The sequence below is a fragment of the Macaca fascicularis genome, chromosome 10 (assembly GCF_037993035.2).
Source record: "Macaca fascicularis isolate 582-1 chromosome 10, T2T-MFA8v1.1".
NCBI classification, from domain to species: domain Eukaryota; kingdom Metazoa; phylum Chordata; class Mammalia; order Primates; family Cercopithecidae; genus Macaca; species Macaca fascicularis.
Window position 1 is genome coordinate 114,305,049 of NC_088384.1, and position 26,719 is coordinate 114,331,767.

At 40.4% G+C, this 26,719-nt stretch overlaps 1 protein-coding gene across 25 annotated transcripts in view; it reads right to left on the minus strand.

The window, feature by feature from the left end:
* The window catches only part of LOC102139221 (serine/threonine-protein phosphatase 4 regulatory subunit 1-like), an 86,539-nt gene that overhangs the window by 16,202 nt on the left and 43,618 nt on the right, over positions 1 to 26,719 (minus strand). For 18 of the 25 annotated variants that reach the window (XR_012419574.1, XR_012419578.1, XR_012419573.1 and 15 more), the window contains 8 exons: positions 24,963 to 25,069; positions 23,560 to 23,702; positions 17,837 to 17,983; positions 6,532 to 6,639; positions 5,657 to 5,722; positions 2,962 to 3,120; positions 2,108 to 2,292; positions 571 to 1,040 (listed from right to left, as the gene is read on the minus strand). Coding sequence is in view for 18 of the 25 variants with exons in the window: in XM_074005594.1 (XP_073861695.1) it covers positions 571 to 1,040; positions 2,108 to 2,292; positions 2,962 to 3,120; positions 5,657 to 5,722; positions 6,532 to 6,639; positions 17,837 to 17,983; positions 23,560 to 23,702; positions 24,963 to 25,069 (1,385 nt within the window). In the remaining 7 variants the exon portion in view is untranslated. Of the gene's footprint in view, positions 1 to 570; positions 1,041 to 2,107; positions 2,293 to 2,961; positions 3,121 to 5,656; positions 5,723 to 6,531; positions 6,640 to 17,836; positions 17,984 to 18,379; positions 18,467 to 23,559; positions 23,703 to 24,962; positions 25,070 to 26,719 lie in introns of those variants that run through there. The other 7 variants (XM_074005604.1, XM_074005601.1, XM_074005598.1 and 4 more) reach the window with 2 other exon arrangements.

A 26,719-nucleotide genomic window follows, 5' to 3' on the forward strand; every position in this document is an offset into this window, starting at 1 on the left:
AAGATCACGATAATGGGATATGGATTGTGAGGTCCGGATCCCTGATCAGATGCTCAGTGGGAGCACGAGTCATAAAATGAAAAATACACCACAGAAGTAGTTGTGCCTTTCCTTCCTGTACAAAGACAAGAACCTTTAAGTTTAGCTAAGGGCTGCGTTAATAGGCTCCAAAAGGAGGCCATCCTTGGCTATTCATAACTAGAAAGGGCATTCTATGTGGGAGATGATGTAACAGCGTGTCTAAGGAGCTAACAAAATTTCCCCTGCTACAGATATGCCCACAAACTACCCACTTTCCTATTAGAACTGACTTCAGACTCTGTGCAGGTCCATCTGCAAAATTAGAAAGCACAATCATTGCACAGGTACCTGCACAGAGGTATTTCTGACTTTTCAAGCGGTACTGAGACTGAACAAGTCTCTCCTCTCAATGTGTGCGCCGTGTAAATAAATACAGGTCCACACACACGCGCGTCAGTACACAGGCCTGGGGAAGAAGGAAGTGGCGAAATGCAACACACGACACAGAAACATCCCATCTTCTCTTTAATGACAATGAACAACATTTACCTTGAACATCCGGATCATTCATCAGATGCTCCTGCAAACTATCAAGGACTTTCTGAATCTCACTCCGGGCCACACAGTTGTTGTGCACAACGCCAGGTCTGCTGCAGTAATCCTCCTGAGGCCCAGCCTCGCTCAGAAGTAGCTCTAAGTCCTTGCTTATGTCAGGGAGAGGAGTTCGCCAATAAAGAAAATGACTGAACACATCCTCAGAGTTCCCTGGGCAGGCCCAGGAATCTGATCCAGGGTAGCTGCTGATGGGGAAGTCGCTATTGTCAGAAAGCTTTGAGAAGGCGCTGGTCTCTGGGGAAAGCCCGGTCAGCTCAGCTCCAGCCGACACACAGCTTTCCACAGGGTTTTCCGCTGGGCCGTCAGGGGAGCTACCCATGTGCGGGAAATTGCTGGTTTTCGCTGAGGTCCCTTCCACGGGTAGCTCTGGCTCCCTCTGCACAGGCTTTGCTGAACTAGTTAAACTGAGGGAAGCAAACTTTTAATACTGTGTAATAGACTGAAAGTCACAGGGAAAAACATGAGAACCACATCCTCACCCAGTCCTCCACTTCCTAGCTGACCACTTGCCCCTCTTTGTGTCTCCTGGTGTCAGCAGACTAAAATCTCACGAAAGGATGAGAGGTTTAGTCAACCCCCACTGCCCCGCCGGGAGTATGATGGGCACTGAAAACACCACCTGAAGGTTCAGCCAGTCTTGCCACTACATTCCAGGGCTAAGCCAGCCTAGACTTCTGCTGCAGCACCTTTGGTACATTTCATCCATTTCCTGCTCATGAGTACTTCCACCAGGGGGCAGGCATTAGAAAATAAAAGGCGCTGAAACTGGTAAGAGCTGGCAATTTGTTAACCACCTTGAGGTCTTGAGGAAGACACTGCCCATGGGCCTGCCATACAGCAGGAGCTCAAGGAACTCTGATAGAGGAGGGATAAAGGGAGGATGGGCCAACCTCAGAAGGATTTGTATTCTGTGAGGCATCAGTTACCCACTCTCACACACCTGCATGCTAACAATGGAGAGACGTTTACAAACAACCTCAAAGAGGATGGTTAGTGTATACACATCAGCCTCAGAGGAAAGACATGACAAAGTCAAGATCCAGCGCCATACTAGCAAACACTGCAGGGTCTACCACTGTTGGTCAGGAGTGCCGCCTTTATGTACACGCAACCTAACCTCCAAAAAAGTACATTTGGAAGACTTCACATTTTTCCCTAGGTAAATTACCCAGACAACTTAATTAATCAAAAAGTAAGAGAAAATTTTCTTTATAGGTTTTTTAATCACTAATCTCAATGCGTATTTTATCTAAATTTAGGAGACACAATAGCTTCATTATTTATAACCCAGTAGTCATGTTTCAAAATCATTATTGCAATTACTTTTTGCTTCTTTACATAATTAAAGCTCTAATATTCCATCTTGCCCAGAAGGTCACTACTAAAACTCGAGACAAGATAATTGATGAAATTTTAGGTGGGTGCTTAAGGTACATCGAGGGTCCTGGTGGTGACCCTAGCCAAAGCTTACCTGGCAGGGGAAGTGTTAACACCACTGCTGGGAGCGGGTGAGCCAGAGGCAAAACCAGAGTCGAAATCCTGGGTGAGAGGCCGGATGCTCAGGGTGCCATCCTCTCGAAGATAAAGGCCAGCCCTGGAGGGGTTTGCAAAGGTGGAAATGAAGGGGCCGAGGGACTGGAAGGCAGCCTGGCGCACCTGGAACCAGAGAGAACACTGCAGTGAATGAATGCAGCATCGGCCAGCGGTGGTGGCCAGGCCTGAGTCCAGGCTGAAACACGTGGTTGGACATCACACAAGCTACTCTCCAGCACATTACATCTATGGACATTTACTGCTTTCACATTACATCTATGAAGATTTACTGCTTTCACATTACATCTCTGGAGATTTACTGCTTTCCAAATCATTTCCTAAATTCCAAATACTATTATTCAACAGAAAGTAAGGAAAAATTTAGCCCCATTATACTGTATTCATTCTTCCAGAATATTAATTTTATATAAATAATACATTTTGTATCAAGTATTTGAACAGGCCTTATTAATCATTACAGACACGTTTATGATAGCAACAGAAAAAGTAACAGTTTAGTTACATAGTTTTTTCTTTCTCAATTATGATTTTCATGATATTCATTCACTGTAAATGGTATGGTATACCTCACCTTCTTAATTCACCCCAAGTTTTTGAGATTTTAGTTTCCCTGAGACCTCACACAGTGTAAATGTGAATATGGCAATCAGTAACTGAAGGGACAAAATACAAAGTTACGAGTCCAGAAGTGAATCCCAGCCTGGAAGCCAGACGTAGCTGGACAGTTGGTCAACACAGGCCAGTTGTCTGGACAGGGCTGCTGGCACTCACCCATCGGCAGGGGTCGCTGACAAGTCTGATGAAGAGCGGGGAGAGCTGGGTTCTGCGGACCCCAGGGGAGGAGCTGTGTGACACAGCCGTGAAGCACTCCGCACAGGCTTTCCGCATGCCCCAAACAGCATCAGAGCAGAGCTCAAAGAACTTTGGGATCTGCCAAAACAAACAAAAAGAGTGCTACTCCAATTGGAGGCCCTGAGGAAGAGCAGAACCTGTTTGGGTTGTTTGTTTGTTTGTTTTTGTGAAACAGAGTCTCGCTCTGTCGCCCAGGCTGGAGTGCAGTGGTGTGATCTCGGCTCACTGCAACCTCTGCCTCCCAGGTTCAAGCGATTCTTCTGCCTCAGCCTCCAGAGAAGCTGGGATTACAGGCATGTGCCACCACATCCGGCTAATTTTTTTTATGTTTAGTAGAGATGGGGTTTCTCCACGTTGGCCAGGCTGGTCTCGAACTCCTGGCCTCACGTGACCTGCCCGCCTCGGCCTCCCAAAGTGCTGGAACCTATTTTAATGAAGTAGTGAAGGCATATGCAGAAATTAATGACAAGGAAAAGGAAAATACATACTGGTCTAAAAGGAATCATTTGAAACAAACAGATATTATAAGAAGTGGAAATTAACATTTCTTTTACCTCCTAATTTTAGTAAATGACTTGGTTACCTTTAACAGATAATAGAGAAAACCCCAAAAAGGGCAGAATGACTGATACTTGTTATGTAAATTGTAGAGAAGATTGTGAAAGACTCTGAAACAGTAGATGTCCCAACTAACTCACCCATCCAGGTATCACTGTCTTTGACTCACTATTTTACAACTCTGAAGTGATAGAAGGTAAGTTGCTAAAACCTGATAGTAATGCAAATAATTCCCGCCAACAGAAATGCAAATTGTTGTCCAGTGAAATGCAATCAATTATCACCCTGGATATTGACCAGTTTTGAATTCATTTGTAAGTTCACTTCAGTATTCCTTGCTCTGACTATAAATGAGTACTTTGAGTTCTCCATTAAACTGGCTGTAATATCTTACTGGTTTTCCTCACTAATAAATGAGTTAAATAAAATCTCTGAAACACGTTCATTTCATATCTCTGTAAAGGTCATGATTATATCTCCTTTTAAAATGTATCCTTTAAAAAGGCTGTGTTTTTAATATCCTAATGTAAAATAGCCTAAAATGCTTCACAAATGGGAATATGATATAATCATGGCAGTATCTGCCTACAAATGATTAGCATGTTACCCACTGCCATTCTTCCATTCTTCATTCAGATATATTAAGTAGAAGATAATGTTCACTGTAGACGGGCGTGGTGGCTCACGCCTGTAATCCCAGCACTTTGGGAAGCCAAGGTGGGTGGATCACCAGGTCAGCAGTTCGAGACCAGCCTGGCCAACATGGTGAAACCCTGTCTCTACTAAAAATACAAAAATTAGCCGGGCGCGGTGGTGCGTGCCTGTAATCCCAGCTACTCAGGAGACGAAGGCAGGATCCAGCCTTAGCTTGAACCCGGGAGGCAGAGGTTGCAGTGAGCCGAGATCATACCACTGCATTCTGGCCTACGCGACAGAGCAAGACAGTGTCTCAAAATTTAAAAAGAAAAAAAAAATCACTATATATTCAAAGCAACAGCCCATTAAAAATTATTCTTGGGTTAGAACTGTGTTGACGTGGCTTATACTTTAAATAAAATAAAATGAGCTTCTGAACTTAAATTTAAAAATCAATTTAAAGATTAAACTTTTTGAGGTCAAAGTCTCACCCATACAAGGAGTATATTCTGTCAAATAAAAGTGACAAATGCTTACGGAGCAAGGTTCTCTAGGGGCCGGGGATTGACGGGGTAGGCACTAGGGAAACAAGGATGAACACAATGCAGTCCCTGCCCTCAAGAAGCTCCTCAGCTCCTCTGAACAAATGTCACCAGGACGCTGAGAAGGGAGAAGCTGATTCTCTCTGGCACCACAGGTAGGTCAGCCTGGGTTGGAAGTGTGAGGAGGGTCCCACCAGGCAGGGAAGATGCTCTTAGTGAGCACAGGCCCAGAGCTGTGAAAGAGCAAAAAGCCTCAAGGATGCTGAAGTCACCTGGCTGCTTAGGGAAATGGATCTCTACCCTGCTATGCATCAGATCATAGGGGACTTTATCAAAAATGCAGCTGCCTGGGCCCTCCCCAGGCTTCATATATACGGCTAGAGGTGAGATCCACCAAGGCCAGGGTAGTGTTCGGAACTGAGAAAGGGGACTGGAGGTGAGGCAGAAAAGTCATCTACGAAGGGACCTGGAAGGCCCCAGAAGGCTCTAGATTTTAACCTATAAACCAAGAAAAAAATCACCATGGTTTTGAGGCCCAGGAGTGAGGTGGCAGAGTGGTGTTCTAGAAAGAGCTGCAGAGAGAGAGAAGAGAGAGAGCAGCTTGGACAGTGAGAATAAAGCAGGGAAAAGTGACCTATAAGGAGGAGACAGCCAAGCCCACAGGAAAGAAGATGGGAGTTGCTTCCAGCCCATTCCACAGACCAGCTACCTAATGCTTAGGAAAATGTTAGCTTCATAAGTCATGAAATTCGAAATTAACAAATGCAAAATTGAGCTGCCATTCCACAGTAACAGACTCATAAATACAAAACTTAAGTGATTTTGAAAGTGCATTAAGAAGCAAATCAACAATTATAATTGGCCAAAATGTCACATACCAAAAATTTCTCAGTGGCTTCTTGTCCAACAGCATGACAAATATCACCAAAATTTGCAGCACAAACCTTAAAAAGGCAAAAGACATATCCATTATTCTTATCTTTCTTTTTGTCTTAACAAAAAACAAAGTAAAAACAAAGTAAAAACTAACAAGCAGGAACCTTGAGAGCAATTACCACTCTAGTCAGGCAGCTATCAAGCCTTTCCCAAGCCCATCGCCCACAGAGCATTATGCCAGGTGCCTCCACTGCATCAAAAACAGAAGATTTGCAATAAGGTGCCAAATTCTAGGATTTTCTGGCTCCTAATTGATCTTGATACAGAAGGCATGTTAGCAATAAGGCAAAAGAGGCCCCTTAACATTCCCTGCATGGCAAAGGAGACCTGCTGTCCTGCCTGTGTATCATGAACAGAGACCAGAGGGGTGATGGCCAGACAGCAAGGTGCAGGATGAGGCTGTTTAGGGAGGGATAGTAACAGACTTCAAAAGGAAGAATTTGACAACCAAATGACAAGTGACTAAATGGGAATTTGGGGTTGGAAGGTATAGCAAAGATAAGAAGGTTCTGGATCAAATCACCACAGATGATCAAAGACCTTGCAAGCCTGAGCATCTAACCATAAACGAGCAAGGTCCCCTGACTCTCACCTGTGTCTGAGAGGAACAGGTCTACCCACACATACTCTTATCTCCAGGTCTCTGCATTTCCTAACTGCAGTAAACACTGGCAACACTGTTCAGACATTTTCCTTACAGAGTTCACACAGGACACATTTTTCCCCCAGACTATGTCTACTGAAGAAGTCCAAAAACTTTACAGAAACCCATTTTGAACTTTCAACTTTAAGAGTTTTGGAATTCTTACATTCCTACCTTCCGAACTTGAAAAAGCTTCCCATCACCACACAGTTCACAGAATCGGGGGAGTAGCAGGCGTTCAACTGTACTCTTACTCAGCATGGAAGCCATTTTGCAGATTATCTATTAATTAAAAAAAAAAAAAAATCAAATCATTTAAAATGCCAAAGCATTTAAGTCACATATAGCATTAAAGATATATTCCAAAAGCCAATATTCAAAATATTCCCAACATACCTAAGAAGGAAAAATAAAAAACACCTTCTTTTGAGTTTTGTCAACTTATAAGATCAACAGAAGGCCCAACATTTCCCCAGTTTGACTCAGATAACTGTTTGACTCAGATAACTGTTTGTCTGAAGCTCAAGAGTTACCATCTGCCAGGTCCCCACCTTGTACCCAACACACAAACAAACAATATGTATGTGCTTTGGCCTATTTTACCTTCCCAAGAATCCTATGACATGGGTATTCTTTACCCTCATGTTTCCAGACGGGGAAATGCTGCGAGAGGTTAAATAGCATGACTAAACAGAAACAGTGGAGAGGTGAGACATCCAGTGACAGCAGGACATGGTAAGCACTGGAAAATGATCATATTCCAGAGAAACTAAAAAGCAGACCCTTACAAGAAAAAAAAAATGATTAAATTTTGCATTTGTGCTGCTTTTGGCCTGAGGGTACTTCCCGTTCTACATGGCTATGCAGGGTAGCTAGACCTCAAGCAAAAGCAACAGGTAGAAGTCCTAGCCAGAGCAATGAGACAAGAGAAAGAAAAGAAGGCACCTCAACCAGAAAAAAGAAACTACCTCTGCTTGCTGATGATATGATCTCATACCTAGAAAACCCTAGACTCCTCCAAAAGACTCCTAGATTTGATAAATGAATTTAGTAAAGTCTTGGGTTACAAAACCAATGTATACAAATTAGTAGCACTGCTTTATACCAACCATGAGCAAGATGAGAATCAATTCAAGAACTTGATAACTACAAAAAATAAAAATAAAATGCTTATACTTAACCAAGGAGGTAAAAGATCTCTACAAAGAGAACTACAAAACCCTGTCCAAAGAAATCACAGATGACACAAACAAATGTAAATACATTCCATGTTCATGGATTAGAAGAATCAATATCATAAAAATGACCACATTGTCCAAAGTAATCTACAGATTTAATGCAATTCTTAGCAAAATATCAATTCATTATTCACAGAATTAGGAAAAAAAATCCTAAAATTCATACAGAATTAAGACTCAGAATAGCCACAGCAACACTAAGCTAAAAGAACAAATCTGGAGGCATCACATTACCCAACTTTGAATTACAGTACAAGGCTACAGTAACCAAAACAGCATGGTAATAGTATAAAAGCAAACCAATGCAACAGAATAGAGAACCCAGAAATAAAGCCAAATACTTACAACCAACTGATCTTTGACAATGCATACAAAACATACACTGGGGAAACGATACTCTATTCAATAAATGGTGCTGGGAAAACTGGCTAGCTACATGGAAAAGAATGAAACTGGATCCTTATCTCTCCCTTTATACAAAAATCTACTCAAGATTTTAAATCTAAGACCTGAAACCATAAAAATTATAGAAGAAAATCTAGGAAAAACTCTTCTGGACACTGGTGTAGGCAAAGAATTTATGACTAAGACCCCAAAAGCAAATTTAATTAAAACAAATATAAATAAATGGGACCTAATTAAACTAAAAAGCTTCTGCACAGCAAAGAAATAATCATCAAAGAGACAACCCACAGAATGGGAGAAAATATTTGCAAACTATGCATCCAACAAAGGACTGATATCAGAATCTACAAGGAACTCAAATAAGAAGAAAAAATAAATAATCCCACGAAAAAGTGGGCCAATTATATGAACAGACATTTCTCAAAAGAAGATATACAAATGGTCAACAAGCATATAAAAAAATATTCAACATCACTAATTATCAGACAAATGCAAGCTAAAACCACAATGATATACCATGTTACCCTAGTCAAAATGGTCATTATTAAAAAGTCAAAAAACATAGATGTTGACATGAATGGTGAAAAGGGAACACTTATATACTGCTGGTGGGAATGTAAATTAGTACAACTTCTATGGCAAACATTATGGAGAATTCTCAAAGAACTAAAAAGTAGGTCTACCATTCGATCCAGCAATCCCACTACTGGGTATAAACCCAAAGGAAAGGAAATTATTATATCAAAAAGACATCTGTATGCATATGTTTATTGTAAGACAATTCACAATTGCAAAGATATGGAATCAATCTAAGTGCCCATCAACTGATGAGAAAACGAAGAAAATGTTGTAGTCTGGGCAACGCAGTGAGACAAGTCTCTAAAAAAGTAAACAAAATTAGCTGGGTGTAGTGGTACATGCCTGTAGTCCCCGCTACCTGGGAGACTGAGATGGGAGGATCACTTGAGCCGAGGAGGTTGAGGATGCAGTAACCCAAGATTGTACCACTGCACTACAGCCTGGGCAACAGAGCAAGATGCTATCTCAAAAAAAGGAAAAAAAAAAAAAATATATATATATATACACACACACACACACACACACACACACACACACACATATATATATTTTTAATATGGTGTATATATATACTATGGAATATTACTCAGCCATAAAAAAGAACAAAAGAATGTCTTTTGCAGTAACTTGGATGGAACTGCAGGCCATTATTGTAAGTGAAGTAACTCAGGAATGGAAAACCAAATGCCCCATGTTCTCACTTATAAGTGGAAGCTAAGCTATGGGTATGCAAAGGCAAACACAGTCATATAATGGAAACTGGAGACTCAGAAGGGGAGAGGGTCAGAAAGGGGTGATGGATGAAAAACCACCTATTGGTGTTCAATGTACACTACTCAAGTGATGTGTACACTAATATCCTAGACTTCACCACTATACAATTCATCCATGTTGCCAAAAACCACCTGTAACCCTAAAGCTAGTGAAATAAATACATACAGACATATATAAATTTTTTAAAGCTACAGTTTTACTGTGAAGGAAAGAAGGAGCCAAAGAAAGGAAAGCTCCAAAATCCATGGTTAAATCCTACCCTAATCCTTGACTGATCGCTGAACTATGCATGCACAGGGGAGATGATGAGGTTCATAGAGAAACAGTAACTTAAGGATGAAAGAAGTGAGCTGTTTCAGCTGCTGCCTACTACAGTAAAAACAGAATCTGAACTGCTTTCTAGAACAAAGTCAATACTCTCTAGAGGTAAGTAACAAAATCCAGTTTCTACAAAATAGAAAATGAAAAATCTATAGACATGAGAAGCAATAAGAAAATGTGACTCATAGTCAAGAAAAGTATCAGTCAGCAGAAAAAGACACCCACAGAAAATCCAGATATTAGAATTAGAAGACTTTAAAAGGAATTTAAAGCAGTTATTACAAATACGCTCAAGTACAAAGAGGAAAATAGGGTCACAATGAATGAACAGATCAGGAATCTTATCAAAGAAATGGAAACTATAAAAAAGAACCAAGACTTCTGGTTAGCACAGTCTAACTTAGACTAACCCTCCTATAGCTAAAAAGCACAAAATCTTGACAAAACATAAAAATAACACCCTTTGAAAGCAGTAGAAAGCAACCAAAAGGCAGGAACTGGAGAACAGGCTACTCTTAAAAGATATACTGCAACAGGAGAGATTTGCAAGTAAGGTCCAAAATCTGTGCATAAAATGTACTTAAATCTTTGGCTGACCGCTAAACTACATATATGTGGGGGAGATCCCAGAGGACCCAGAAAAAAAGCAGCAGTCAGAAATTAAACACACTGTGCACAGATTTCAGCTTCTGGTCACAAGGCAGAAAATTTGGAGTTGGAGATTAATCAAGGTAACTGCCTCCTAGGACAGAAATCATTTTAGAAAAATATAACAGAATCCAGGGACTCTGCAATGTACCATTTATAATGTCCATTGTCCAGTCAAAAATCACTACTCATGCATTAATAAGAAAAAAGTGATCCATAATATTAGTCAACGAAAACCAACATCAAGATGATCCAAATGTTGCAAGGGCCAGACAAGGACTTTAAAGGAGCTGTTATAAATATACTCAAGAATTACAAGGAAAAAAACACATAAAGAATAGACAGGGACTTTCTATACAATAGAGATATAGAAACTGTAAAGGTCTATAAAAGATCAAAAGGGAAATTCTGGAGCAAAATATACAATAACTGAAATTAAAAATTTGCTGGTTAGGCCTAACAGCAGATTGGAGAGATGTAAAAAAAGAATCAATAAACTTAAAGATAAATAAATAAAAATTATCAAATCTAAACATCAGAGATAAGAAAATGATTAAAGAAAACTGAACAATGCCTCAAAGACCTGTGGGACAATATTAAGGGTCCCAACTTTGTGTTATCTAAGTCACAAACTGAAAGGAGAAAAAGAATACAGAAAAAGGTATTTAAAACAACAATAGCCCAAACTTCCCAAATTAGTTGAAAGGCTTAACACACAAATCCAAGAAGTTCGATGGAGAAAAAACAGTATACTAACTCTGCTAAAATCCAAAGGTAAAGAGAAAAATCTCATGAGCAGAGAAAAAAGGATATTTTATATATACGAGTACAATATAAATGGCAGATGACTTCTTATGAGAAACAAAGAAGGCCAGAAGACAACAGAATGGTATCTTCAAAATGCTAAAAGAAAAGAAACAAAAAACCTTTTTAACTCACAATTCTACATCCAGCAAAACTATCATTCAAAAATAAATGCAAAATAAAGACATTTTCAGATAAACAAAAATTAATAAATTTCATCATCAGCCAACCTGAACTACAAAAGGTACTAAAGGAAGTTCTTCTGGCTTTTAGGGAAAGGATACCAGATGGTAACTCATATCTAGGAAAGGAAAGAATGACAATCACCAAAAATGGTAAAAATGGGCATATAAAAGGCTGCATTTTTTTTTTTTACTACTCTCTTCAAAAGATAAAACTCTTTAAATCAAAAATTAAAATACTGTACCATATGGTTTAAATATACGCCCCCACCAAATCTCAAATTGAACTGTAATCCCCAATATTAGAGATGGGGCCTGGTGGGAGGTATTTGGGTCATGGGGGTGGATCTCTCATTGCTTGGTATTATCTTCATAATAGTGAGTTCTTGCATATCTGGTTATTTAAAGTGTGGCACCTCCCTCCCCACCACTTCCTCTCTTGCTCCTGTTTTCATCATGTGACATGCCTGCTCCCACTTTGCCTTCTGCCATGAGTAAAAGGTTCCTGAGACCTCCTCAGAAGCAGATGCTGTCACTACGCTTCCTGTATAGTCTGCAGAACCATGATTCAATTAAACCTCTTTTCTTATAAATTACCCAGTCTCAGGTATTTCTGCATAGCAATCCAAGAATGGCCTAACACAGTGTATTTGCAGGCTCATAATGTAACATACATGAAAACAACAGCACAAAGGATGAAGGCAAGTGAATGCAACCACGCTGTTGCAAAAGGTGATACATTTTTTTAAAATACTCAATAGAGGAATTAAAATGCAATGCTAAAAAACATTCATTAGCCCAAAAGAAAACAGAAAAGAATTAACAACAAAACAGATGAGACAAATGAAAACAGAGAAATGGCAAAAATAAAACCAAACATATCAATAATTACATTAAATATAAATGAACTAAACACACTAATTAAAGAGCAGAAACTATTAGACTGGATATAAAAGCAGGACCCAAACAGATGCTAACAAAAGCAGAAACACTTGAAATGTAAAGACATATAAATTGAGAGTAAAAAAATATAAACAAATAAAATAAGCAATAAGTATAAAATGCTAGAGTGCTTATATTACTATCATAATTGATTATAAAATATGGATTACTCTCAGACATTTCTCAATGATGAAAGGGTTAATATATCACATAGACATTAACATTAAATGTGTAGCTTTAAATGCTTAAAATGGAAAAGAAGGTAGGCTTAAAAACAGTTTCCTCTTTAAAAAGCTAAAAAAAGGACAAGCAAACAACTCAAGAAAGGAGAAGGGTGGAAATCATAAACAGTAGAAATCAATGAAAAAGAAATAAGTGATAAAACCAATGAAGCTGAAAATTGGCTTGAAAACACAAATTTGATAAGCCCCTAGCAAGACTGATCAAGAGAGAAAAAAAGCACAAATTACCAAGATCATAACTGAAAGGGGATAACACTACAGATCTTACAGACATTAGAAAGATAATAAAAGAATATCGTGAACAAGTCAATAAATCTGACAACTTACATGAAATTAATAAATTCCCTGAAATGTACAACTTACCCAGTTACACAGATGAAGAAATCTGAACAGCACCATATCCGAATTAAATCTGTTATGAAAAACCATCTCGCAAAGAAAACTCTAGGACCAGAGGTTCTACTGGAGAATTCTAACAAATGTTTAAGGAAAAAAATAACTCCAATCTTAAACAAAACCTTTCAGAAAACAGAAAAGGAGGGAATACTTCCCAACTCATTTTTTGAAGCCAGAATAATTCTGATTCTAAAATCCAACAAAGACATAATAGGAAAAGACAATTGTTCTCTTGAATATAGATATGAAAATCCTCAAGAAAATGGTGACAAATTATGGAGAAGGGAGCATAGCAGAATGCCAACCAGAATCATCAATAGACAGCAACGCTAGTGGGTAAAGGTCTGACGGAGAAAAGCATACTTAAATCATCTCAAGGTAACTCTCCTCATTACTTCCCGAGAGAAAAAAGAACACACTGGAGAAACCTGGCAGATACCACGTCTATCTATTAGGTCATCAAAGTTAACATCACCAATATTAGGACAAGCTGAAGTCTTGTGCCTCCTGCCAAGACACACTGGGAATACATCACTCCTGTGATACTCCTGCCAGAAAGACAGAGTCTGAATCCAATCACAAGGAAACATCAGGCAAAGCCAAACAGGGAGACACTCTGCAAAAAAAATGTGGCCAGTACTCTTCCAATATTTAAGTGTTACAAAATTCAAAGACAGACGTGGGAATTGTTCCAGATTAATGGAAACCAAAGAGACAGGACAGCTCAGTGCAGCAAGGGACCCTGGACTGGGTCCTGAACAAAGATGATGTTTGCATAGGAACTGTGGCTATAAAATTAGCACTGTATCGGTGTGAAATTTCCTATTTTGATCATTGTACTATGGTTATATAAGAGAATTTCCTTCCTTTTAGGATATATACATTGAAGTATTTAGATGAATGCTGCTGTTTGTCCTTAATAAAAAATTAAATTAAAAAATGAAGTATTTAGATGTAAAGAGGGACAATGCCTCCAACTGAGTCTCAAATGACTCAGAAAATAATAAATACAGTAAATATGCATCTGTCTGTATGTGTGGAGAGAGAGGGAGAGATGGAGGGGAAGAGAAAAAAAAGATAAAACAAATGAAACTAAATATAAATTACTAAAGAAGCCAGAGAGAGGTATAGGGGAATTCAGAATACTATTCTTGCAACTTTCTTGCAAGTCTGAAATTGAAACAAGATGAAAAGTTGCCAAAAACAAAATTGTGAAATAATTCTTCCATTCCCCCAACAAAGTAAAAAGAAAGGGAGGAAAGAACAAAATGAGGAAGGAAGAGGGTAAGGCAGGGGAGTGAAGGACCGAAGTGGGCAGACAAGAAAGGGATGGAGAAAGGCAGGGACGGGGGGAAGAAGGACTTCCTGTCTCTAAAGTCTGTTATTCTCATTATATACACAGCACTGCCTATTTACAGTAGAAAATGGTCTGGGTTAGTAATCTACCCATCATTCTATTTGGAATTTGCATACAGGAAGAGGGGAAAGAAAACCAATGGGGGTGGGGCAAAGGGGAAACTAGCCCATAACACAAATAAGGAAAAGGTTTGTGTCCTCAGAACACAGAGGACACATATTTCTGATGTGATGCTTAGCAGAGTTGTACAAAGTGACAGCTACAATAAATGAGGATATGAGGCTTCCGTATCCAGTGTGATGGGCAACTAAAGCACTCCCAGTATCTCCATCCACCCCTCTCCATCTGCCACACCCGCATGACCTTATTACTATACAGCATAAAACAAATCCAGAGTCATTAGAAGTCAGCACACCAAGTGACAAGAAATTATATTCCCGTGGCCCTGGGAACCACTTGTATGGAATGACGATCTTCACTTAGTTGCTTGGAGCTAACTATTCCTTGTAGCACATAACCACAACATTCTTCTTAAATACATGCACAAATAAAAATGAGCTTAAAAATAGAAATGACAAAAAATGAGGAAGCCTTAATGTGAAAACGTGTTGAGAGAGAAAAATAGGCTTCTGACAATGAGTTATAATCTCGGAATGCTAATGGCGTCCCTGTAAGCAAGAGGAATTATAATTGGTCTCCAGTGGCCTGTTTATCCTGTCTAGATATAATTACAAGATACAGTTCTTGCCGTTTTTACCGATTCATTCATCCAACAAACATTTATTTAGTACTGACTCTGAGCCTGGCACTGTGCTGGGTGCTGATAGTGCAAAGATACCACAGTCCAGTGTTTAAGAAGCTCACCATCTTGAGGGAGAAATAAACAGAATTTCACAACTCAACTGCTAAGTGACAGAAGACAGAGCCAACTCTTCTGACTGCATCAAGGACAGAGTCACTAACATTGCGTAGGGTTTCTAGAAGGGTTTCACAAAGGAAAATGCACGTACATTTCCCTTCCCAGGATTCCATATACCCATGTCCCAACATGGAAGCAGCTGTCCTGCATAACTCAATCTAAAACACCCAGGACACATGCAGTTGGTTCTCTCTGATTTTCCCAATCATATATGCACTAGAGTTGTTAGCATCAGAATCAACTACTTGTAAGTTCTAATGAGAGTGAAAAGTCAAATGAACAGATGTATTTTGTCCATGAAGACGTGCAGTCTCCTTGGGAGTTGAGGTACCTCCTTCAAAATGGCACTGCTCTGAGTAAGCGTGTGTTTATGTACAGTACAGATGTAGCAATATTCACACCATCTGGATGCAAAGAAAGCCCCCAAACACAGAGGGCATCTGACCAGCCCAATTTGCTTCTTTCCTCATCACCCTTTTAGCTGACAGCTCCCTGAATCATCTCCTAATGGATACACACTGGCACCTGCAATGTTTGGGATATCAGCCACAGACCAGCTAAATCAGAACCCTGCCTTCCTAGGGGAGCTCTACAAAGCACACATGTGGCCTTCTCTTCCTTGGATAATGACTACCTACACTGTCATTTACTCTACCCACATCGTCACTTCCTAGCTAAAAAGAAGAGATTCTGTCTATGTTCCACAGCTCTCTCATACTCAAGGGGCAAGTCCCCGCCGCACCCCGCCAAGGCCCCTTGGCCTCCAGGGTCTGGGGAAATAACTGGAGCAAAGCACACACGGGCCAGACCAGACATCCCACATTCCACTCCCAACAGATCTCCACGGGAGGAAAAGCAGAGGTCCTGCAGGAACACCTGGAAGAAACAGACAAGCGCAGCCTGGGCCATGGTGGGTAGGAGGTTCAACATCACTTCTGTTCTTGCAGCTACAGTTCAAATCCTATCCATTCAAGTAATGAGACCAGCATCTCGCTTGGAATGAAAAATACAATTTATGTGAACTAATTTGTTCTGCAAGTGATTTGTGCAGATAGCTTTTTGAAGGCTTGTAATATTTTCCAAGTATTTCTACCAAAAACAATGAAGAAGAAGAATATTGCTGACAAGAATGGAGTATTTGGAAAGAAAACAAAATAAAAATCATGCAAAAATGCCTTTAGCATTATTTTTCATGGTATTATCAGTCTTTAGGGATAAGATATTCGGTTGTCAGTCGTAACCTTGGAAACTTGCCTAGCCAACTTCCAAATGAAAAAGATCTAGTTGGCAAAGTTCACTGCTCAACTGCCAAATACCCCAACTAAATGACATTATCCAGGTTCATTTTGCAAAACAAATTTAATTTCTTATAGAGAAACTTGAAATTTATAAAAGAACCCTGGAGAATTTGAATTTTAATAATCAATTATTCTTCAGCCTGATTCATCTTATAAACATATGGAGTATGCAAAAAATTAAATTAGTTTAAAAGCCAGACCTTTAACACATAGTTGAAGAAAACGTTTACATAAATGAAGAATAATTGCCAAATGTTCTGATGTTATAACACAATTTTTTAGCTCCATGGCATATAATGTTTCTGCACTTTAAAAAAAGAAAATAATTCCTTTCTCTAACGTCATTGTTTCCCAAACAGGAAAACTACTATCTTCTGTATATTTTATTATACTCAGAATTAATGCTTATGATTTTTTACATCCTTTAGGGACAAATTTTTCCTAAAATGCTGGAATAATCCTGGAGCTATGTGCTTCTATAAGGTAAACAGAAAGGGTCATGCCATACAGCATTATTTGCATGGGTCAGTGGAGGAGCAGCAGCTAAAGAAGACAAGATGGCCCACTGCGACCTCCCCTTGAGCCACAAAGGAAAAGGCGAAAGGACAAATGGAGACATCTTGATCTGAGGGCAGGAAAAGCCAGCACTGGATCATCAGCTGCTGGTTTGTGAACAAGGACTCCAGAAGCGAGTAGAAAATCCCGACTGTATAATCATTTAAAAATGGACACAGAATCTTGCAAACCCAAGGATACCAGACTATTAACTAGAAGACACTGAGTATTTATACTATTCCTTTCACTGCACATCTCTGACTGACAGAAGCACAAATACTCTAACACAGCATCTCCCAAATGCCTGTAAATGTTTGGCCACATCTGCATTCTTCACAGTGATTCTTCTTATTTGCTTACATATCTATCTTAGTCTTCTCCTAATCTACAGACACACAAGTCTACTAAATTTTCTTCTTAATTGTCTAAGTACCACCTAAAATTATCTCACATACCATACTAGGGTTCTTACTTTGAGAAGGAAGGCCCATGGTCCAAGTAGGCTCAAGGATTTACCTATAAATCTCAGCATCTTGTCCAACAGAAATCTAAGCCAGCTACTGCTGCTAAGCCCAAATCGTTCTGATTTCTCAAGCCTCTTCTTCTTAAAACAATTGGTGCTATAAGGATGCTTACTTCCAAAACATGCTCAGAGCTGAACTGTGAGCTTTCTCCAACCTAGGTTGAATAACTGGCTACCTTGTTCATGAGAACAGTGCTGACCAAAATCAAACACGTGTGATACTTCAAGTCAGGTATCAGTCAACTTATGGGACAGTGCCCACAGGTGCTGGGCAGTCATTCTCTGGACAGACTTACGCTCACAGCTTCTGCTTTATATTCGTCATCACTGTCTGGGGCAGAGAGCTGCAGCAGAATGGGACACACTTTGTTTTCAATATCATGCTGGAAAATTAGATCTTGTTCCAGAAGAATCAAGAGCACTTCCTGACTTGATTTTCTCACCTACAAGGGAAAAAAAAAGGCAAACGGTGAAGCACAAGTGAGCAGAAGTGCCCTCAGGATATAGACCAACCCCACTGAGCAGGTGTGGCTGAGCCAGCCCCTACCAACCCCCACCCCCATCCCCTAAACATCCTGAAGACCACTAGGTCTTCCTGCCTTCTGCTGCCCCTCCTGCCTGAGGTCTTTGAATAGGCCACTCCCTCTACCTGACCGGCTACCATTCCTCTGCTCCAGCCCAAAGCCCCTCTGCTCCTGGTCCCTGTTGGAACAGGTCCCCAGACAACACTTGACTAGTGCCCTGGAATTTTTCCTCCACAGCTCTTGTTCCAGATTTCTGCATTTACATACATACAAACATATAGAGGATTTTTTTCTGTACGATTTCATAATTGCCACCTGTCTCTCCTGCTGCAGAGAGTGAATTCAGAAGGCAGGTACCACATCTGATTTATCCTTTGTCTTCCAGTGCACCCTCAGGACCTGGCAGCCTGTGGCACAAAATTTTGCTTTCTGTAAGGATCTGCTGAATCAATGGATGACTTCGCACCTTTTCTCCTTTGCAGGCAAAGAGACTGGAAAACTCTGCAGCATCCTCCTGAGACTCTGTAAACCCTGGCATGCCACACCTGAGATGGGAATTATGTCTGGTACAACAGAACGCACAGGGAAGGGGCCCAAGAAAGAGCCACTGACAAAGCTATGTGAAGTTGGCAGCAGAGATTCCAGTGATGTGGCCACAAGCTCAAGAAGCTGGCAACCGCCAGAGACTGGAAGCAGAAGGAAAGATTCTCCCCTAGAGCACCCAGAAGGAACCCATTCTGACAACCCCCTGATGCTGCACTTCCCATCTGTGGAACTGGGAGGAAAGAAACATCTACTGTTTTAAGCTGCACAGTTTGTGGTGCGTTGTTACAGCAGCTCCAGGAAATGAATCCACTGAGCAAGGGTAGGAGGGGAGAAGGCCTTACAGGGCCGGAGAACAAACAGCACGTTCTGAGGTGCAAGGTGATGAACTCTGGGGCAAAATACTCTGAAGAAGTAGGACAAGTTCCAGATGGCAGAATGGGAGGATGAAGGGCAAGCTGAGATCAGGCCAGGAAAAGTGTGCCAGATCCCACTAGGACCTCTGGTGACCACTCCAGGTGCAATGGGAGCCCCCAAGAGTTTAACAGCAGAGAAGCAACACAATCACACTTGGCTTCAGTGAGGGTGACATTCTGGAAACCTAAAGTGGTTCTGACGAGAGAACAGGTGAGGGGCTCCTGGGCCACCACAGGCTTTCATGAGGCATGATGTCAGGGCAGGGGACAGAAAGAAGAGGGCAGGTGTGAGAGACAGTGCTAAAGAGAGCTAAGAATGACTACCCAGGATAATCACAGAAGCCAGAGCAAGATAGAGGATAGAGAGACTAGGGCTGGACGCTAGAGTCTCTAAACTCTATGGGATTCACTGGACATCTAGACAGAGCCATCCAGTGGACTGTGGCAATGGAGGGCAGTGATTCACAGACTCCAGAGACCTGGGTGAGAGACAGCAATCTAGTGTTCAGTTGTGTGTAGAGTCTCCCTAGGGCCACAGTAGCAGACGAGACCATGGCGGGAACCCTGATACCATAAGGAAAGGGAGATCAAAGACAATATCCTAGAGAAGAAACAGCAACTCTTAGGGGCAGGAGAGGATCGGGCTAATGATGGAGACTGGGGAAGACACAGACAAGAAGTGCAGGCAGAGGCAGGGAAGAGGCCTGGAGCTCAAGAGCTAACACGGCAGTGGGTACAGGCTACAGCTGTGGGGTCTGAATGCTGAGCCCCCATCTGGATCCTCCAAGTGACTAGATGAGTCATCTTGGCCAAGCGACTTGGCCTCTCCCAGCCTCAGTTTCCTATCCATAAAACTGGATAATCATAGTACCTATCTCATAAGCTTGTTGTGGGGATGAAAGGAGTGACAGGCTTCTGATGGTGTCTAGGACATGGCATGTACTGAATGAATACTGGCTGGTACTGTTAGTACAACCATGATTATTGGAAGCCAAAGGAGAGAAATATTTACAGGATCCAAAACTGCATCCTTTCTGACGCTCACTGCATCTACAGCACACACACACACACACACACACACACACACACACACACACACGAAACCTGAACGAAATTTAAGTATTCAACAAAATTAAAAATATGACGATTATGAGGAAAGAGTGTTTTACCGCGTCTGTGACGGCGGGCTTTCTGAGGGCAGAAAATCTGTCCTGCTCAGCTCCCCATCCCCAGGCATGAAGCACTGTGCTTGGCTCATAATGGGCACTAAGAAACTGTCCGAATAAATGAATGAATGGGGAAACTATATCACATTATGATTAGACCTATGTGGAAAAGAATGTTAGCACCTAGAGAGGAAAATGCAAAAATCATCAAAATACCAAATGTTAGGACAGCAGAAACAAGAGGACTTTTTTCCTTATCTGAAAACTCCACTTGATGCTGTCACACTGCTTACCAGTTCAAAATGAGGATTTGCTCTTTTTAAAATGCTTGGATCAAGGCAGAAATACAACCCAAAATTTTAGAATCTCTTGAAAATAATGATAATGAAAACATGGTATATCATTAAAAATCAAATAAATTTACCCTTAGTGGAAAACCATCCCCAAATACACTAGCACAAATAGAAATGATGCAAGTCTATTCACTGCAGCAATTTCAAAGTGGCAAAAGACTGGAAATAGCCCAAATGTCCATCAATAAGTTCTGCTCTGTTCCCCTAGTGGGGTACTACACTGCAAAGAAAGGAGTGAAGATGCCACAGATGCTGGGGCCTGCTCTCGGGGTGCTCACAGAGCACACAGCATGGGGCAGCAGGAAGAGGGAGCCCCCCACACCCGAGAAAGGGGCACAGGTCTGCAGAACACAAGAACATCATCTCAGTTGTTCACATGTATGTGCATGCGCGTGTGCGTGTGTGTGTGTGTGTTTTCAGAATCAAAACCAACCAAAAAGTAAAAGAAATAGTTACCTACAGGGGAGGGGAGAAGAAGTGGGGGCCAGGGACAGAAGTCAGACTTCTCTGAACGTGCTTTGTTTTACAGTTTTGACTTTGGAATCAAGTAAACATTTTAAATAATTATAAATCAAAATGTACAAGCTAAAACAATTCCTAAAAATAAAAAAACAAATGAGAATAACTATATATCAAGTTGGTTGCTTAACCACAAAGAGAAGGATTAATGCAAGTGACTTTAAAACACAGTAACATGAACATGACTGGGTACCTCTAGCAGGACGAGGCCTAAAAACAAAAGGAATTACAAAGAAACGTTAAGCTATATTCAGTAATCCCATCATATTGTTAGTAATACTGGGACTTTTATTTTGGATACACAGACATACACATGTATGCTAACGTCATCAAGAAGTAGGATTTATATCACGCAAGTGAAAAAAGACACAAATAAAATCGAAGTAAAAGCGCTATAATGCTAAGTTTGAGTTGGAAATATCAAGATAAACTCGAAGAATTTTTATCTTTAAAAAAATCGTTCTGTCACTAGAAGCAACAAGTGCCCCCAGTACCCACATTCCATTTTCTTATTATTTGCCTCCTAAAGGAACCTGGGCTCTTGGAGAAATGGTTGATCCCAGGTCAAGGTGCACTACCACCGTCTACTGGGTCATGCTGATAAAGATTCTGGAGCCAACTTGAAGGGCTGCAACTCAAAGATGGAACAACTTGATCATCCAAAAGAATAAGTACTGGATAGCATTAGGAGAAATACCTAGTGTAAATGACGAGTTGATGGGTGCAGCAAACCAACATGGCACATGTATACATATGTAACAAACCTGCACATTGTGCATATGTACCCTGCAACTTAAAGTATAATAATAAAAAAAAAAGAATAAGTACTATAACAGTTTGAAAATAACTACTATGTTAAAATGCAAGAGTTCCTAACAATACTTCAGACAAGATGGGGCACGTTCAGGGTGGTATGGCCGTAGACATCCTAACAATACTTCAAAAAAAATTTTTAAACCTAACCGGTAACCTTTGTAGATTATCAAAACGCCAACGATGATTCTGGAAACTGGTAAATACACAGATAAAATAAAGCATTTATTCTGTCTTTCCTATTCAAACAGGTTTTCAGGTCTATCAAATAGTTGACAGAGGAAGTCTTTACAGAAGAACTCTAGCTATTAAACTAAAAAGAAGTGTTGGAATTAGTGTGTCAGAATTTACAACCTCTAATGAGATACTGGATCAGGGCAACCATCACCAATGGTTTGCCCATATGATGATGGGGAACTTTGTAGAAGTTTGGCCACCTTTATAGAAAAGGTGGCCAAATTCAGCATTAGGAAAAGATAACCATCCAGAGCTTTTCTGCCCTTGATTTGATACAGCAGGAAAACATAAACCATCTACAAAGTATTCTCACTAAAATAAAAAATCTGAGTCTGGCTGAGCTTCCAACTTAGCTACTAGTTTAAAAGAAATGCCGGGAGTGGAGCAACATCTCAACACTACAGAGATGCAATAAACCATATCCCAAATGTGGGAAATTCTATAAAACTAATGACCTGGCTTCCTCAACAAATAAATAGCAAGGGAAAAAAGTGGGGAGGGGCAACATCATAAATTTGAAAAGATCTAAGAGACCTATATCACTTAGATTCAACGTGTGGACTTTGTTTGTATTCTGGTTTGAACAGCCTCTGCGCAAAAACACACACTTATGAGAAAACTGGGAAATTTGACCAATGACTAGGTATTAGATGACGTTAGATAACTACTGATAATTTTTATATTTGCATTAATGATATTATCATTATGTTTTTTTAAAAAGAGTCTATTTCTTAGAGACTAATACTAAAAAGTATTTACAGCTGAAATGAGATGGTGTCTGTGAATTCTTTTGTCTGGATTGGATTTTATCTGGGTAAGATAAAGGAAAAAAGATTAATCAAAATTTTTTTGTTTTTATTTTTTTTGAGACGGAGTCTCACTGTGTCGCCCAGGCTGGAGTGCAGTGGCACGATCTCAGCTCACTGCAATTTCCGCCTCCCAGGTTCAAGCAATTCTGCTGCCTCAGCCTCCCAAGTAGCTGGGACCAAGTAGCATGCACCACCTTGCCTGGCTAATTTTTGTATTTCCAGTAGAGATGGGGTTTCACCAAGTTGGCCAAGCTGCTCTAAAACTCCTGACCTCAGGTAATCCACCTGCTTCAGCCTCCCAAAGTGCTGGGATTACAGGTGCGAGCCACCACGCCCGGTCAGGTCAAATGTTAACAACAGTTGATGCTAGGTGTAGGGCATGTGGGCGTTCATTTTCATTTTCTCTCTACTGTTACATGTGTTCGAAAATTTCCATAGGTTAAAGAAAAAAAAGAAATATTTCACGATAAGAATGAGTGCTGTCTATCTTCCCACATGACTAGAGGAACTGGACACCAATAGACCTTTTGTTCTCAAATCACTTAACTCTAAGAAGTTGTTTTTTGAAGTATGAATATCACCTAAAACAAGACTAAAGAGAATTTGCTAAAGAGACCTTAAGGTTATAATTTTTCAAACCTGATTGTTTGGATCTGTGAGGTACCTCACTACAATAGGTATGAGATATTCAGAGAGCACCACTGGAAAATCTGATCTGTTTTCTTGTAAAAAAATGGCAATAGGAGGAATCTGTTCCATCAGCTCAGTCCGCACTGTGGGCTCTGCAGCAATAAAAAATTTAAAAAAAATTATATTAAGAATAAGCCAGGCATCTTATATAGTATATACTGATAGTTTCTAGCTTTTCTTACTAAAATACTTCATCAAGGAAATTAGACAAATGCAGTTTAAAAATCATTTCCCGTTTAGAGTATTTATGCTACAGACAGGCTTAAAAAGCTAATGAGCTATATAGCAATATAAAAACATAAAAACAAGAGAGAATGACAACTCTATTATAACAAGCCATATATAAATTGAGGAAGGAGCAAGAAGTCTGCATGCTGGGCCAGCATCCAAAAGCCATTACAACTAATGGCTTATATGCCAGACCTATGGGTTGTGCTTATTTAAATTCTAGCCAGAATGTATACATTATAAATAATTCTTTCATAAATGCACTAAGCCACAATCCACGCATCCCAATTATTTCTAAGGCAAAGCATTAAACAAAAGAGAGGCTCTAGCTCCAATATACCACATTAAATTTAACACAAATGTATAATTGCTACAGCACTGTAAATGGTGACTCATTTACAAAGAGAATCCATTTAAAGACTCAAAACATCCACTTGGGCCTTTTTAAAGGCATTGTGTTATATTCATATGAATATTTTAAACTAATATGGGAGCTATACGGAAGGCTTATTTTTCTATTTTCAGTTAAAATGATTAAATTCTAAAGCCTGAGAGTCCTGAAACTTTCTGAAACTTCTCATCATTCATTCTGAATGCAGGAAGGAGGGGGCTGTGGCACAGCTGTCAGTACCGGCCAGCCCCACCACTCACTCATCTAACTCATCCTTACTGGGCGGCGGGGAAGACACCATCGTCGTGGCAGTCATACAGCAGCGTGCTTTTCTTCCACAATACCAACCATGGAGAGGTAGAATGACAAAGAAAAATCAAGATTCGCCTTGAGGGAATAATGACTGGGATTTTTGAACCCAAGAGGCTTCTTTTGATTTGGCATTTCTTAGCAACCAGTAGTCTGGCAAAACTCAAGAAACACCAAAGGCCTGACTGCCAAGGCAAATAGCATTCATAGCCATTAATCATTTTAATTTTCTAAATATAAGAAAATTTCAGTCAAAATTCAAATAAGATATATATTCTTCAAGAAAAAATCCATTCATGGTTACAAATTGCTTAAAGGTTATTGACTAACAAACAGGTTTTTTAAAAATTAGCTATTATTGGTTACACATAATTTCTTAGAAATTTATAAGGAAAAAATTAAATTACACAATACTTATACAAACCTGCATCTTCTGACAATCTGACTACAATCTCCATTACCGTTAGGAAGTCTTCTTCATTGTTACTGAAGTCCCGGAAGATATCAAGCAGCCCCCTGGCAATAATCTGCCTATGGAGACAAAAACAATGCATATGGTCATTTGGGCCACACTGACTGAAGGACCACAAGGTTCCAGGCAATGTGCTAAGAGCAGGTAAATGCACCTTGGCACAAGACAAAGTGAGCAACCTGTGTTCAGAAGGAGGACGGAGGCTACCCGGGAATGCCCAGCGATGGCCATTCCAATGTGGTCCACAGTCCTACAGGAAAGGAGGCCTGCATCTTCTAGTCAGGTAGTCATCAGAGTTTGAAAATGTCCACTTAAGAATAAGGGAAAACCTTTTTCTTGTGTTCTGACTGGCTCCTCAGGCTTGGAATAAAAGCTCAAGACAGTTGAAGGGAACTAAGGGACCAATAAATATAGAAAAGAAAGGCCCAAAGAGGCATCTGATGGCCTCTTAATGACTGAATGAGGAAGTGCCGACTAGAAATTCTGCAGAAATTCTCTTGGAAAGCCTTGAGATAATTTTTTAAATTCAGATATTTCTCCACATTTATTATTTTTACTCTCCTATCTCCCTGTGCTGATTAACCATAAAATCTGTAAAATGAGAAAGATCTACAGATGTTTATTTTGAGGGGAGTAAGGAAAGGAGGAGGTGGGGAGACTGCATCCCTCTATAGGCAGAACTGGTCAAGAGAACCAAGATAGAGTCAGAAGTGGCAGCTACCAAAAGGAAAGAGAAATCACTGCAGTCCACTGGCCTGAGCAATGTACAGGAGAACAGTTAAATCAGCCCGAGACTGAGGAACAGGCCAAGACTCAACTCAGAAAAGTCCCACCACAAGATGGCAAGCAACAGACAAATGACGTGCACTATGGCATTCTACACAGAGGAAGCTCTAGCCATGGGGGGAGATAATGTGATTGTCATTGCAGGACCAAGTGACGATGTCCCATCATAAGAATGATCTGAGCTAGAGCTACAGAAGGCCTACTGAGGAGAAACGTCAAGATCTCTGCAACAGCTAATTCCATCAGTATACTGATCAGTGGAGCAGGCCAGGGGCGGGGGTACCCTAAGGTGCGGGGCCTTCCCCAAAGAGTGGACCCACAAGCCCAGGAGGCCATTGTGAACTGTGGACCATCCAAAGACAGGAAATTAAAAATGAATAAAGACTCTCTTAGACATTCAAAAAATCTATCACCAGCAGATCTGAACTATAAGAAATGATAAAGAAAATCCGATGGAAATGTGAATCTGCAGAAAGGAATAAAGAACACCAGAAGTGATAACTACATGTATAGATATATAAATTTTTGTTATTATTTAAATCTCTTTAAGAAATAATTGACTAAGTTAAAAATAACACTTTATTATTATTGTGGATTTATAACATGTATATAATAAAATGCATGACGAAAACAACATAAAGACCAAGAAGCCGGGCGCGGTGGCTCACGCCTGTAATCCCAGCACTTTGGGAGGCCGAGGCGGGCGGATCACAAGGTCAGGAGATCGAGACCATCCTGGCTAACACGGTGAAACCCCGTCTCTACTAAAAATACAAAAAAATTAGCCGGGCGCGATGGCGGGCGCCTGTAGTCCCAGCTACTCAGGAGGCTGAGGCAGGAGAATGGCGGGATCCCGGGAGGCGGAGCTTGCAGTGAGCGGAGATCGCGCCATTGCACTCCAGCCTGGGGGACAGAGCGAGACT